This window comes from Pteropus medius, unplaced genomic scaffold (assembly GCF_902729225.1).
Source record: "Pteropus medius unplaced genomic scaffold, Ma_sr-lr_union100, whole genome shotgun sequence".
Taxonomy (NCBI): Eukaryota; Metazoa; Chordata; class Mammalia; order Chiroptera; family Pteropodidae; genus Pteropus; species Pteropus medius.
The window spans coordinates 20,862,749-20,878,552 of record NW_024354500.1 but is presented as its reverse complement, the minus strand read 5'-3'; the positions used below and the strand labels follow the sequence as shown (position 1 = coordinate 20,878,552).

The window sequence follows — 15,804 nt, the reverse complement described above, 5'->3', positions numbered from 1 at the left end:
CTAAAATGCCAAAGTTAAACTGAGAAATCTTACCTAGAGCTTGCCTTTTCTCACCCCATTCTAAATACTAAGATTGGGCCTATTTAACTCCTGAAGGAATCAAAGAGGGATAATTAAGATGCAATGAAAAGTTCTCTAATGTTATTTAACTAGAGATAATAAGTCTTGCCTTGCCCTGCCCTTCTCTGCTACGTATCACAAAAACTATAGAAATGGTGGCATACTATATCCATTGGTTCCCATTTATGTAATTCAATAGGAACTTTGCTCATAAAATATATCAGTACACTCAGAATACATTGCTAAACCTACGATAACCAAAGAAATCTAAGTATCATTCATTGTACAGAGACAGACTTGGCTATAATAAAGTCTATAGGCTGTCTGGTAATGCATTTAGAAACAACAAAATTGAACTGTCATAGAAGCGAACCTATGATATGGAATCTCTCCTTGTTGAGGTAAAAACAAATAGTGAAGCAAACAGTTGGACTGAAAAGAAGAAATATAAATCTATACTTGAACAATTTAATGAATCAGTTCAATGTTGGTTCAACCATATTATTTGATATCAAGATTCAGAAAGGGCAGATTTTCAAATTCTTGGAAAATTAAGTCATCCAAAATTATTGAATTCTATAGTCACGTGCCATGCACAATCACATTAGAGCACAGAGACTATTGTATGTGAGTGGTTCCCAGTGACCCATACTAATTAAAAAGATAAAAGAGAGTAATGTCAGCATCATGGCAAACAAAAGACATTCATCATTTTGTCCCACCCATAACAACAAAAATTTGGCGTGCATCCACAAACAAAAGTGACTTTGTAGGAGCTGTGGAATCTAGCACCATGTACCATGGAACCTGAGAGGAATCTCACCACTTGTGCTTCAAGTAATAGGCGGACAGACCTCAGTTCTAGCTATGGACCCTGCAGTGGCCTATTAACCACCTCCAGCTCCTCTTGGCGACCATGTAGGAGCTTTGGAGAACACTGACTTAGACAATTATCCATGGTCAAGAGAGCCTTTGTGGAAGTTCAAGTTTCCAGAGGAGAAATTCCAGCATTCAGTTGAAGCAAAGTAAATACAAATTTGGACATGCTGAAGTTCTAGCGAGAGGAACAGCTTGCCTTTACTCACATTGCCCCTTCCCCAAGGTGACACAGCTTAGGTCTGAGAGAGCCCTTGGTGTTTTTCACAGAACCAGAAAAAAGAATACTAAAATTTATATAGAACTACAAAATACCCTAAATAGCCAAAGCAATCCTGAGAAACAAGAGCAAAACTGAAAATATCACATTTCTTGATTTCAAACTATACTACAAAGCTATAGTAATCAAAACAGTATGGTACTGGCATAAAATAGACAACTAGACTAATGGAATCAAATTGAGAGCCCAGAAATAAACCCTTGCATATATAGTCAACTAATATTTGACAAGAGTGCCAAAAATACTCAATAGGGAAAGGATAGTCTCTTCAATGAATGGTGTTGGGAAAACTGGATAATCACATGTAGAAGAATGAATGAAATTGTCCCCCATCTTACAGTGCTCACAAAAACTAACTTAAAATGAATGAAAGCCTTAAACATAAGACCTGTAACTATAAAACTAATAGAGGCAAACATAGAGAAAAAGCTCCTTGATATTGATCTTGGCAGTGATATATTTTATTTGACACCAAAAGCAAAGGCGAACTAAAGAAGTGGACTACATCAAACTATAAAATTTCCTCTGCAAAACAAAGGAAACCATCAACAAAATGAAAGGGAATCTACCAAACAGGAGAAGATATTTTCAAATCATATATCTAATAAGGCATTAATATTCAAAATATGTTTAAAAACTCATACAACTTAATAGTAAAAAAATCCATTTAAAAAATTAGCAGAGGAATTGAATAGACATTTAAGCAAAGACACAAATGACCAACAGGTACATGAAAAGATGCGCAACATCACTAATCACCAGGGAAATGCAAATCAAAACCACAATGAGTTATCACCTCACACCTGTTAAAGTAGCTCTCATCAAAAAGTCAAGAGATAACAAGTATTGGCAAGGATCTGGAGAAAAAAGAACCCTTGTGAAGGATTCCTTAAGAGGTTCCTTAAAAAATTAAAAATAGAACTACTATATGATCTAGCAATCTCACTTCTGGGTATATATCCAAAGGAAATGAAAACAGGATCTCAAAAAGATATCTGTACTCCCAAGTTCATTGCAGCATTATTCACAATAGCCATAACATGGAAATAACCTAAGTGTCCACTGATGGATAAATAAGATGTGAGACACAGACACATACATACATACACACTGGAAAATTACTCAACAATTAGACATCGTGCCATATTTGCAACAATATGGATAGACCTTGAGGGCATTATGCTAAAGGAAATAAGTCAGAAAAAGACAAATACTGCATGATCTCACTTATATGTGGATCTAAAAAAGCCAAACTCAGAAACAAAGTACAGTGGCGATTACCAGAGCCTGGAAGGTGGGTGAAACGGGAGAATGTCGATTAAAGGATACAAACTTTCAGATATAACATAAATAATCTCTGGGGATCTAATGTACATCATGGTATTTGTAGTTATAGTACAGTATTATATATTTGAAAGTTACTAAGATAGTACATCTTAAATGTTCTCAGCACAAAGAAGAAATGGTAATTATATGATATGATGGACATGTTAACTAATGCTAAGATGGTAATCATTTTGCAATGTGTTAAGTGTATCAAATCAACACCTTAAATTTATACAATGTTATATGTCAGTTATCTGTTAATATGCTGGGGAAAAGATAAAAGATATTTAATATCAAGTGAAAGATGCTTTAGTCATTTCAAACTGAGAAATGGAATTATCAAGTAAGATAACTTATGAAAAGCAAAAATGTATTGAAATTATAATGAATTTTGTATGTATCAAGAAGTAAAAAATCTGAGATTTTACTCACAAGCTAATAAGTTAACCTTCCATAGATTTATTCATAGATGCTGGCAGAAGATATGCGATCAGAGACGAAGAACTCTGATTCTGGGTCCGAGACAAAGGACTTTATTATTCACAGCAATAGTAGTAACCAGAGTGTCATCATTTGCACTGGATTCTTTGAACCCCAATTTCCAGAGTCAACATTGAGAAGGCCAGGTTCACACCAGTGAATTGCATTACAGGAGAAAAACTCTGTGCTTATGATCCCAAATATTCTATAATGGAAAGTTAGCATGTCTGCCATTGATTCCAAAGGGAATCTTTATCTACCATGGTTGTAAGCAAACCTGTGCTTTGTTCCAAAGGGAGACATATCTCCATCTTCCCAGGCCATTCTCAATAAAAGCATCCTTGAAAAGATAGTCTGGAACAAGGACAGTGCTTCTGCTCACAGGAGTTGCAGAAATGTAAAAGACCCATGGAGAATTGTCTTTTAACAGTATCTTATGGAAAACTCATTTTCATTGCAGTTTATTCCCTCAACAGTTTTATGTTGCTAGTGCTTCCAAAGGTGCCTCTTGGGTTACAATGCTTCCCATTGTGACATCAGAAATGCCATATTTAATGTTTGTTTTAGCTTGTGCCTAGAGTTATAAGTCTAGTGTTAAGAAGGTCCATATATTTAGTTTACAGATCCAAAGAGCTATACTTTGTGCTTTGTACTAGCATTGCATACTCGTATTCTGCCCTGAACAAGCTCTTTTTAGGGCTGGTGGAATCAGCAGAATAACAGTTGGTATGACATTCTTTCAGAGACAACTTGAATAAATCTTTAGTTTTGTCATAGCAAGTACAAGTTGCCAGATAAAATACAGAATGGCCAGTTAAATTTGAATTTCAGGTAAACAACAAATAATTTGTAGTATAAGTATATGCAATGCAATGTTTGGGAAATACTTATACTAAAAAATATATATATTTCAATGTCCAGTTTGATAGATGCCTAGTTCAATTTGAATTTTAATTAAACAGCAAATAGATTTTCAATCTATGTATGTCTGGTGCAACCCTGTTAAATAGGATACCGAAGCATCAAAGAAGGATTTAACTGTTTATATATTTTTGAGTGAATGAAGTGTGCCTTATCTCTACAGAAAACAAAATCCCCTTGGTCAAGAAAAAAACTAATCGTGAGCTCATTAATCTTGTGTGGAAACAGAGCGTGTGGTAAACATATGGCTTTACTCAGTATTCACTTATCTGTGGTTCTAATCTAGAACAAAGAAATCCAAGTGGATATGATGTTTCTGATATTCAGTTAATATTCTATGGTATTACTCATTTAAACTTTATATTAGTGAGTCTTTTCTTAAACTGTAAAATGAAAGCCTTTTTCTTTATAAAGGTTTTGTAAAATAATATTTTGAACTATATAGTCATCAGAAATAGAGAAATTAAAATTTTTTTCATTGATCTCTACCTTCTTTATAGTTTTCATGTGAACCTAAGAACTGCTTTTAAAAAGTAGTCTTTAAAAATTTGTTTTAAAAATCTCTATTCAACATCCTCATTATATGCATATTTTTGTGCCCTGTTTTGACATCTCTCTGTTTTATTCAGAGTGGTGCCCACCTTTGGTCTTATAAGCCTATCCTCTTTTTCTTTGACTAACTTCTTTTTTCACCTGTAATTTGAGTTAATAGCAACTCAAATTGAAATATAGTGATTCTAGAACCACCGACCACAAGCCAAAGGATTCATCTAAAAATTTGGAGGAGGGAGAGTTGTTTGCTCTTCATGGTTGGATAGACTCCATTATTGTGCTCTTGGAGAAGTAAAATTTTGGGTTTTTTTCCCCATAGAATGTTCATGGAAGAGCCATGATCATTTCTTTATATATTTTTACTTGACATATATATATAGCAATTATTATCTGCAAGGCATTGTCTAATTGCTTTACGAATGTTGACTAATTTAATCATCAAAACAATCTCATGAAATATTTTATTATTCTCATTTTAGAAAAGAAATATTGAAGTTAGGTGAAATAACTTGGCCAAAGTCACACAGCTTGTATGTGATAGAAAGGAAATACAAACCCATGCAGGAGATGCAGATCTGATATTTTCATGTTTCATCTGTTTCTCAGGCATTTGCAAAATATAAAAAGTGAAGTAAATTAAATCTTCAAACAAAACAATAGTCCAAACTTGTAACATTGGATTACCATTCACTAAGTTGCTGGTTTGCTATGCTATTCATATTTTACAAATAACAAAATATAATCTCAAACATAAGTTTCAGCTATGACCTTATGATGCAAAATATGGTTTTGTATTTTTTTCCCAATTGTATTAAAGAGAAAGTGCATTCGCCTTTATTCCCTGTAATTAATTATAAAAAGATACTGTAGAACACTAAACACATCACAGATGATCTAATAGCTAGAAAATCAAAACATCATTTATTGACAGCACCACCAAAAGCGTAGGTAATATGTAATATAATGTCTGTAGGTAATTGTTTCCTAAGATTGAATTTTTGAACAGATGGGTTTCTTTTTATTACATAAAATTTACATAACATAAATTAACCATTAATCATTTTAACTTGTGCACTTCAGTAGCATTAGTACATTCACAGCGTTGGTCAATTACCACCTCTATCTAGTTCCAAGGTATTTTCATCACGCCAAAAGGAAATCCCATATCCAACAAACAGTCACTCCCCATTTCCTCCTCCTCTCCCCACCACAACCCCTTGGCAAACACCAGTCTGATTTACCTGGATGTTTCATATAAATGTAATCAAATACATGGGACCCTTTGTGTCTGGTTTCTTTCATTTGGTTCATCCATGTTGTAACATGTATCAGTCCTGCATTCCTTTTTAGGGCTGAATTCTGTCATATGGATATAGTACATTCTTTTATGTTCATCTGGTTATTTCTACCTTTTGACTACTGTGAACAGTGCTTCTGTGAACACTTGTGTATTTTTTTTTATTTGTTTTATATTTGTTTTAATATCTGTTTTCAGTTCATTTGGGTATATACTTAGGAGTGGAATTTTTGAGTTGTATAGTAATTCTATGTTTAACTTTTTAAGGAAACTACACTGTTTTCCTTAGCAGTTGCACCATTTTATGTTCCTACTATACGTAGTATACAAGGGTTCCAATTTCTCTACAGCCTCACAAACACTTGTTATTTTATGTTTTTTTATTTTTATTACTGTCACCTAGTGGGTTGCAAAGTGATGTTTCATTGAGGTTTTGATTTGCATTTCACTAATGACATTGAACATCTTTTTGTATGCTTGTTAGCCATTTGTATGTCTGTTTGAGAAATGCATATTCGAACAAAAGTATATTCCAAGTCCTTTGCCCATTTTTTAATTGGATTGTTTGTCATTTTGTTGTTGAGTTACAGGAATTCTTTATATAGTCTGGAAACTACACTCTTATCAGATATATGATTTTTCAAATATTTTCTTCTATTTTATGGGTTGCCTTTTACTCTCTTGATATAGTGTCCTTGAGGCACAGGACATGCAGACAGGAAGAAAAGTCTTAAATTTATTAAATTCATTTTTTTCCTCCAATAAAATGGTCTTGTAAATTAAGACAAATATATTCAGTTATATTTATGGTAAAATTTTGAAATGATATAACAACCCCCCTTTTTTTTAATTACGAGAAAGTATTGTGTTTATGCTGCTATTAGTATAGTTTTCTTGGAATCATTAATTTATTACATATAGTGGGAAAAATCCACATGGCAAGGGAAAAGAAAGATTTTTTTAATCTAAATTTACTTAATATGTATATCTACTCTATGTTATAGTAGACTCTCATGTCTAATATTGTATATATTTGATTTTTAAAAAGTTCATAATCCTCAGCAGTTTAGCACAGAAACTTTGCATTCAAGAGATCTAAATTTCGTAAACTGTAATATAATCTTCTTGAATTATCATAGGTAACATTTTGAAAATTATGCATAAAATCTAATATCTACCTCTTCTGTTTAACAACTCATAAAAAAAGGAAAAGAAATAAATTTTAGTGTCTTTAATTAATATTGTCATATATACTTATGTAAAGTGAGGTTTTTTTGCCCCCTTAAAAAATTATCCTGCAAAAAAGAGAAAACTACTTCATAGTTAAGTTCTCACAACATTTTCATGTTATTGAGTGCTCTCAACTTTATTTTGAACACAAAATAAGGCAAAATATATTTCTTCAAGGTAATAGAAAATAAAATCAAAGATTAGAGTAATGTGAAACATGGTGACAAATGAAAGAAATATTCTTCTTAAGTGACTTTAAAGTGCATGCCAAAACAAAATGCTCAGGGGATGGAATCACTAAAGCTTTTATCACTGTTGGAAAAATACTTAGAGAAGGCATATTAGCTTGAAATACCTCAGTCAGTGGTAGTGTTTTAGATGCTTTTAGAGGTTACCTTACAAAATCAGTGGAAACAAGAGTCAAAGATATGTACACACATTTAGTCATTATCCCTGGGAATGGGACATTACACTGGCAAGTGAATATCAATGTAAACAAACTTTGTAAAGATGCTCTAAAAACCAAAACAATAAGTTGTTATGGTGATCACAAATAAACCCTTACCAAACCAATGAACAAAAGCTGAGTGTTACACAAACTACTTGGGATAAAACCTCCTGTGAAAGCTTTATGTATGGATTAAAAAATGGCTGTCTCTCAAAACATAAGTGAGGGTGATGTTCATAGTTGAATTCAATCTTCTTGAGAAATAAGATCCTGCAGAGTTAGGGTTATATGATCTAGGAAACCTAGCAATTTATTTTTGTCCTTGATCAAAGTGAGATAGGCAAGTAGACCACCTCTCAGTGTCAGTGAAACACAACAAATCTTGTAAACTACATAGCCAGGAAATGAGAAGAACGTGAAAGGAGTAGAACATGGATGTTATTGTGCCAGCCTATTAGGTGTTAGAATATGTGCATTTATCATCAAGTAATGACAGTTTATTTTTATTTTATTGAGGTAAAGTTTAAATCCAATGAAATGCACAAATTTTAAGTGTACAATCAAATGAGTTTTAACAAATCTGTTCATCCAGGTCACTAACACCCCAGTCAATATATAGGACATTCATTACTTCAGAAAGTTACCTTTTGCTGCTTTTCAGTCAGTTCCCAATCCCCATAAGCAACCCCTGTTCTGATTTCTTTCATCATAATTTAATTTTATCTGTGTTTAAAAGTCTATATAAATAGACTCAGCAATACAATATGTACTCTTTCTGTGTCTGACTTGTTTCACAGAACGTAATTGTTTTTTAGATTCTCCCTTGTTTCATGTATTAGTAATTCTTTTTTGTTGTCAAGTAGTATTCCAGTATATAGTATACCAAAGTTCATTTATCTTTTCTCCTGCTGATGATTTGGCTTGTTTTTATTTTTTTGGCTATTATGAATAAAGATAGTATAAACATTCTACTTTTTTTTTTTTTTGCAAACATGTTTTTATTTCTTTTCCGTTTCATTGATCTATTGTATATCTTTATGTTAATACCACAATAATTTATCAGAATATATATTACTTATATTCTGAGTTTGAATTTGTAAATTTAACATTTTTCTATGTATGTCTTTTGCCCCAAATTAAGCTGTGCTGCCATCAAGAGGCAGTCATACTTTAGTTATGGACACAGAATACAGTTAACAGGCATATTTATTACATAATGCTACAGCATGAAAATTATGGCAGGAGAAAATTTAGAAAGAGAACTTTGTATGGGTGCATAGAGGAAAGAAAAGGCTTTCTGGTAACAGGGACTCTTTATACAGATGGGAAGAGATAAGTGGTTTGGAACACAAGATTTGGAATTCCTCAAATTTTTATTTTAATCTCATTTTAATTGCTTACTAGTTATGTTATCTTGGCCAGGTTATTAATCTCTTTGTGTCCATTTCCTCACTTATTAAATGAAGATATATCCACTTCATATGTTTTTATATGGTATAAGTCAAAGAATGTAAATGAAGTGCTTAACATATAGCCCGGTAGCTAGGATGCTGTCAAGAAATTATTGCTATTGTAGGAATTAGAGAAGATAGGGAGAGAAGGAAAAGGAACCAGCCAGTTTTGCAGGCTCAGTTGCAGCTTCAGGAATCCAGATGATTTAGGGCAGCATTTCTCTATACTTTATAGCCCCCATGGAAAACATCTCTAACGGATAAACAGACAGGCAGGTATTTTTCCTCAGTGTTAAAGAGAAAGAAGAGGCAATTGGACAACATCTGAAAGTAAAGAACAAGTTGCATCCTTCTCAGAGATGCTCATACCTCCCTTTTCCCACCTCCCTTATTGACTTATTCCTCTGAAGACCCAGTCTCATCCGCTTAGGGAAACAGGTTTAGTAAGTCAGAAATTCAACTGGCCAGATCTTGATAATGAGTATTATATTGCCAATTCATTTTATGTTTAAAACCAAAGAACCTTAAATCATATTTCCCTTTAGTAAAGAATCTTAAGCGTAATATAATTTCAAAATGTAAAATAATTTTTCTCTCCTCCCTGTACCTTTGAAACAAAACACCTTTTTCATCTCCTTACTGTCGCTTCATATTGCTCCAATAGCTGACAAAGCCTTTCCTTGCATATTTAGAAATGAAAGGGTCAAAATACAAATATGATGGAAGAAACATTTAGATTTGACCAGTATTCACCAAGTACATAGCAAGATACAAGTTTTGGGGATAACAAAAATCATCAAAATATAGTTCCTACTCTAAAGAACATTACACATTCAGAGGGGAGACAATTCTCATATACAGTTATTTTAAGGAAAAATGTAGTGAATGCTGTAATGGCAATTATAATAGCTTATATTTATATATACTTCCCAGATTAAAAAATGCTTTCCAATAGTTTGTTTTTACCTTGTTTGTTCTTCATAACAACCTCATATATAGAATAGATATTAAGTAGAATTTTAAAATTAGTCATCCAAAGCTCAAAGGTAAAATGCCCAAAGTTGCAATGCCAGAAAGTCAGTCAATTCAGTTAGCACATACTTGGATGCCTGGCACATAGCATGGTGGAAGTGCTAGCTGATTCTACCATTTTTCCATGTGCTGGGCACTATTTGCGGGACTAGGAATGTGACAGTGAATAAGACAAACAGATCCTTGTCTTCAAGGAAGATAAACAGTGGATCTGTGACATAAACCCAAATTTCTCACTCTACATTCTGTGAGTACCAAAATATAGTGCTTTGGCAACACTGAGGAGGGAGATTAATTATCACAGGGGTGGTTATGGAAGGCCTAATGGAGGAGGTTTCTTTCCCACCTGATTCCATGCCTGATTGATTTGTTAAATGTGTCATGTTATTCATACTCCCTTTGGACTTTTTCAGGTACGCAGATTTTCTGAGGCATTCTTTTGTTTTGAACACCCAAGAGATGCTGTCATTGCATACCAGGAACTTCAGTGAGTAGCATAAATCCAAAATTAAAATGATTTTATTTCCTTTTACATAAGATAACCTATCTCAGAATTTATCAGTGATACAATATATAATTTTTAAAATGATGAAAGTAGAATTTGACATTCAGAAATCTCATTTAATCACATTGGGTTTAATCTTATTAATTCATTTAAGATCATACATTACATAAAGAAGCATGTTGCACTATTATCTTCTCCTTCCATATCATATCTATAACCTTGGTAGTCCCATACAGGCCATTTTGTTGTATCTTTATTTTCACAAGTCAAAATCTCTTACATTCATTTTTTTGTATTATAGATTTTCATATGTGTTCTGACTGGCACTGATTTCTGTTATGTAAATGATTTACAATTAAAATATCCAGAATAGATGCCTTCTATTTTTCATACTGAATATATTTAGATCAGTTTTCTTTGGGCTTTAAAGAATAATTTGAGAGCATTGTACTGAGCGAAAGAAGTCAGACATAAAAGAGTAAATGCTATATGATTCTATTTATATGAAGTTATGGAATAGGCAAAACTAAGATGAACAAAGTCAGAATAGTGGTTGTCTTGTTGACTTGGGCTGGGGGTTTGGGAAGACCTGAGTGTACTTTCTGAGCAGATGGAAATATTTTGATTATGTATCTATTTGTCAAAATTGTACAGCTAAGATTTGTATATTTTAATACATGTGAATTTACCTAAAAAATAAATGATAAATAATAACAGAGTGTAGGAATAGGTAGTGAGTGGGGGAATAGATAACACAAGAAGGGCAAAATGTTAATTGTTGAAGCTGAATGGAGGGTTTTTTTAATATTCTGTTTACTTTGATTTGTTTGAAATTTTCCATGAGAAATGTTTTTTAAAAAGCTCTTTTATATTAGAAAGTTATGTACCTTGTTTAAATAGCTGTTAATTGTATTCATCAAAAATGTATTAAGTGTAGCAATAGCCATGGAACACATTGTTTTTTTTTTCAACACTATCAAGTCATTAGTAGACATTTGAGCTTCTGGTATTTCTCTTATATGCTATTCTCAGCAATTAGGAAGTTCAGATATTAAGCATAGATGACTCACTTTGAAATAACATTAAAAAGTATAGACTATAATAGAAATAAAATAATTTATCAACAAACCATAATTTTATAAGCCAATAATATATTGTCAACAATCATAATTTTCATTTTACCAGTTTTTATCTCCAACCAAAGAGCTCTTTCATAAAGAGGTTACATCTTCAGGAAGGGGCATAGGAATGGTGAGGGGAATGGGAATGGGTAGAGTCTATAAAGTGAAATTAGGTGTAATTTTTTAAAATTACAGTCTGACTTAAGAAATATTTTTCAGTGCTCAGAGTCATCTACAGATGTGCACCGCTATCAAAAATACTTCCTTCTGCAGTTCTCTTCCACCCCTACCTATTGAATGTAGTGAATTAGATGGAGATCTCAATTCATTACCTATAATCTTTGAAGATAGGTATTTAGATTCAGTTATTGAAGGTAAGTATAATCTAAAATATGTAAGCTGTGTGTGTCATTTTCAGTATATTCTTCCTAACATACATAAAACCATTCCCTAATGTGGGGCTGTTTTTTCCCCCTCTAGTTTTATTTATTTTTGAGGATATTAGAAAGTTATAGTCAGAAAAAGTAGTCTTAATCATATGAGTGCACACAACTTGTTTTAAACCTGAATCTTTTTTTTTTTTTTTTTTTTTTTTTTTGGATAAAAGACTTAGATACACCCTGGATGGGAATTCAGAATCTTCAGAGATCAGAGTCCAATAGAATGGATAAATATGAGACTGAAGAAAGCTCTGTAGTTGGACTTTCTAGCCCAGAGGTGAAAGTCAGACTTGCTGGTGCCTCCAGTTTTTGGTATACAGAAGGTGAAAAGCAGCTAACAAAATCTCTAAAAGGAAAGAATGAAGAATCAAATAAATCCAAGGTTAAGGTCACTAAGCTCATGAAAACTGTGAAATCTGAAAATACAAAAAAAATAATAAAACAGAACTCTAAGGATTCTGTGGTTTTGGTAGGCTACAGATGTTTGAAAAGTACAGCATCAAATGATCTCTTTAAAAGCTTTGAAGGCAATTCTTCACATAGTCAGAAAGAAGGTCTGGATCCCACAATATGTGGATATAATTTTGACCCAAAGACCTACGTCAGACAGACAAGTCAAAAGGAAGCTAGCTATTTGCCAACTAATACAGAGAGAACTGAACAAAAGTCTCCAGATATTGAAAATATACAACCAGACCTGTTTGATCCTTTGAACTCTGGCAGCCTAAATCTTTGTGCAAATTTGTCCATTTCAGGTAAACTTGATATCTCCCAGGACGATAGTGAAATTACACAAGTGGAACAAAGTGTGGCAACCAGAAGTTCATCAGACAATTGCCATGATCATCAAACAGTCCCATCTGCAGGAGTTAGAACAATTGAACTAAAGCCCTGTAATAAAGATCCTTTCAGTGGAGAGAAAATAACTGTTAAAATAGGACCTTGGACAGAGCTTCGACAAGATGAAATATTTGTGGATAGTTTACAACTACCCAACTTTGAGTCCTTAGAATCTAATGGTAAATCTAAATCTATAGAAATAACACTTGAAAAGGAAGCTTTGCAGGAAGCTAAGTATCGTTCTATTGGAGAGTCATTAGCTAAGTTAAGAAGTAATCAGTCTGCTTCTTCTACAAAAGAATATCATGTTGTAGTAAGTGGAGATACAATTAAGTTACCAGATATTAATGCCACATATGCCTCATCTAGGTTTTCAGATTCAGGTGTTGAAAGTGAACCAAGTTCTTTTGCAACACATCCAAACCCCGATGTAGTATATGAAACTGTGCAAGGGCAAGGTCCTTACAATAATGAAAGATTATTTCCTCAGCTTTTGATGAAACCTGATTATAATGTAAAATTTTCATTAGGAAGTCATTGTACTGAGAGTACAAGTGCTTTAAGTGAAATACAATCATCTTTGACATCTATAAACTCTCTCCCTTCTGATGATGAACTGTCACCTGACGAAAACTCTAAGAAAACTGTTGTACCTGAATGTCACCTAAGCAATAGCAAAACTGTATTAACAACTCTAGGAACAATTGATTTGCCAAAATGTGATGATAGTAAAAATTCAAGTATTGTTTTGCAGCAGCAGAGTGTCATATTTTCAGGGCATTTGGACAATGAATCTATAGCAATACATTCCTTAAATTCAAGCACTAAAGACCCTTTACAATTTGTTTTTTCAGATGAAGATACTTCCAGTGATGTGAAAAGTAGGTGCAGCTCCAAATCTAACTTGGACACTATGTGTAAAGACTCCCAGAGTCCTGATAAATCTAATAACTCTGCAGGAACAGCAATTACATTAAATTCAAAACTGGTTTGTTTAGGCACCCCTTGTGTTGTTTCAGGTTCCATTTCTACTAGTACAGAAGTTAGTGAAGATAGAACTGTGAAAAGAAAAAGTAGTGATCTCAAACAAATAAATTCAGAAGCCCCTACAATTAAAACTGAGACTTCTTTGGGTACAAGTGACCCTTTTTCAGCCAGTCCAGATATGGTAAAACAAGGGCTGGTGGAAAATTATTTTGGCTCTCAAAACAGTACAGATATTTCTTACATGTATGCTATTAGCTACAGCAATTCAGTTAGCCCTCAGAAGGAAACTTTTGAAAAAGGAATTAGTAGTCTTCAGCATGAGCAGGGTAAAGAGGATGAGGAGGAAGAACAGGATCATCAAATGGTTCAAAATGGGTATTATGAAGAAACAGAGTATTCAGCTCTGGATGGAACAGTAAATGCTCACTATACCAACAGCGAGACAGTAGAAGAAGAAAGACTTATAAAATCTGAAAAAATAAACAGTGAATTTCTGAGGGATGGTATAAATATGCCTACCGTCTGTACTTCTGGTTGTTTGTCCTTCCCATCTGCACTGCGAGAGTCTCCTTGTAGTGTTAAGTATTCTTCTAAAAGTAAATTTGTTGCCATTACAAAGCAGCCAAGCAGCACTTCGTACAACTTCACTTCATCAGTTTCCTGGTATGAAAATTCACCAAAACCTCAAATACAAGCGTAAGTAACGGAGCACAATAGTATGTGCTAAATGCATATAAAGAACTATACATATATATACACATTTATTTATTTATTTCTCTGGTAACATATATTTTATGTTCTCTGGTTTGTATAATATAAAATGTGCTTCTTTGATTAGCTATCTAAAATGAAGAAATGGACTCATTATACAGTTTGACAGACCTGTAGTTTCCTGTATGACTGTCCTGTTCTATAGGCTAGACATTCCTAATATAAATTTTCCATTGGTAGTTTATGTTAGAAGTATGGAATAGTTGAGATTAAAACCCTTTTTTCCATCAGTACCTTATTTCTTCCCCATTAACTGCCAGACAAAAGTTCTTTTATAAGTACATCTAGCAAAAAGGATAATATTAGGTAATGAATAAGAAGTTAGTAGAAACTTGCTAAGCCTACTGGACCCAGATTGTCTCAGTTAAGTCACTGGTTTCCAGAATTTAGATTTCATGGACTAGTAAAAAATCCAGAAGAATTTGAGGACAATATAGGTTTACTAGCCTGGTACTGGTTCTCAAAATATTCTTGTACCTAACTCCAGATGGAGTTATAATCCCTAGAGTGAAAGGTCTGGCCATGTCTACAGTAGATTTTTAAAGTTCCCAAATTATTCTGATTTATACACATAATTAAGGTCCATATTGCTGAAGGCTAGTGAAACCAGTGAGGTGATAACAGCCTATTAAAGACTTATAGTATGCTGGAAGGGTAAAGGTTTTACCACTTTCTGGGTACTTCGACTGTTCTGAAGTCATTAATGAAAAACATTTTCTATATGGTCTTCACCCAGTGTATCCTACCCAGTTTAGTGTTCATCAGCTTCTTTGTTTTACTTTTATCCATCCAAATGTTATAATCTTAAAATAGTTAATGATTTTTTTAAATTTTTAGTTAATAATTTTTGATGTTTGCAGTCCCCAAGTTGGTTAGTCACTCATTCCAAATGAGTGTATGCCATCAATTATCTTTAGTCACATCCCCCTCTTGGTTCTGCTGCTTCTTGTTGGCATTTTTAGAGAAAAACACAAATATCTAATCTACTAAATACTATACCATTCTCACTGTTTTTACACGTTGTGGAACAGCTCCTTCCCTTCCGTTTATGTAAAATTAAAAAGGAGCAGGGAGGACAAGATTTGATTACAGGATAAGCATCAGATTATCATCTTTCCAGTACTTCTCCCAGCTTTTCCATGAATACAATATAAAATTTTGTAGAAAGCATAACTCCACTCCTAATA

General features: G+C 33.3%; 1 protein-coding gene across 11 annotated transcripts in view; it reads left to right on the top strand.

The window, feature by feature from the left end:
- Positions 1-15,804, top strand: part of FAM135A (family with sequence similarity 135 member A) — a 95,703-nt gene that overhangs the window by 61,694 nt on the left and 18,205 nt on the right. For 5 of the 11 annotated variants that reach the window (XM_039853215.1, XM_039853214.1, XM_039853223.1 and 2 more), the window contains 3 exons: positions 10,367-10,440; positions 11,799-11,953; positions 12,187-14,542. In XM_039853215.1, the coding sequence (XP_039709149.1) occupies positions 10,367-10,440; positions 11,799-11,953; positions 12,187-14,542 (2,585 nt within the window). The remainder of the gene's footprint in view (positions 1-10,366; positions 10,441-11,798; positions 11,954-12,186; positions 14,543-15,804) is intronic. The other 6 variants (XM_039853220.1, XM_039853221.1, XM_039853217.1 and 3 more) reach the window with 4 other exon arrangements.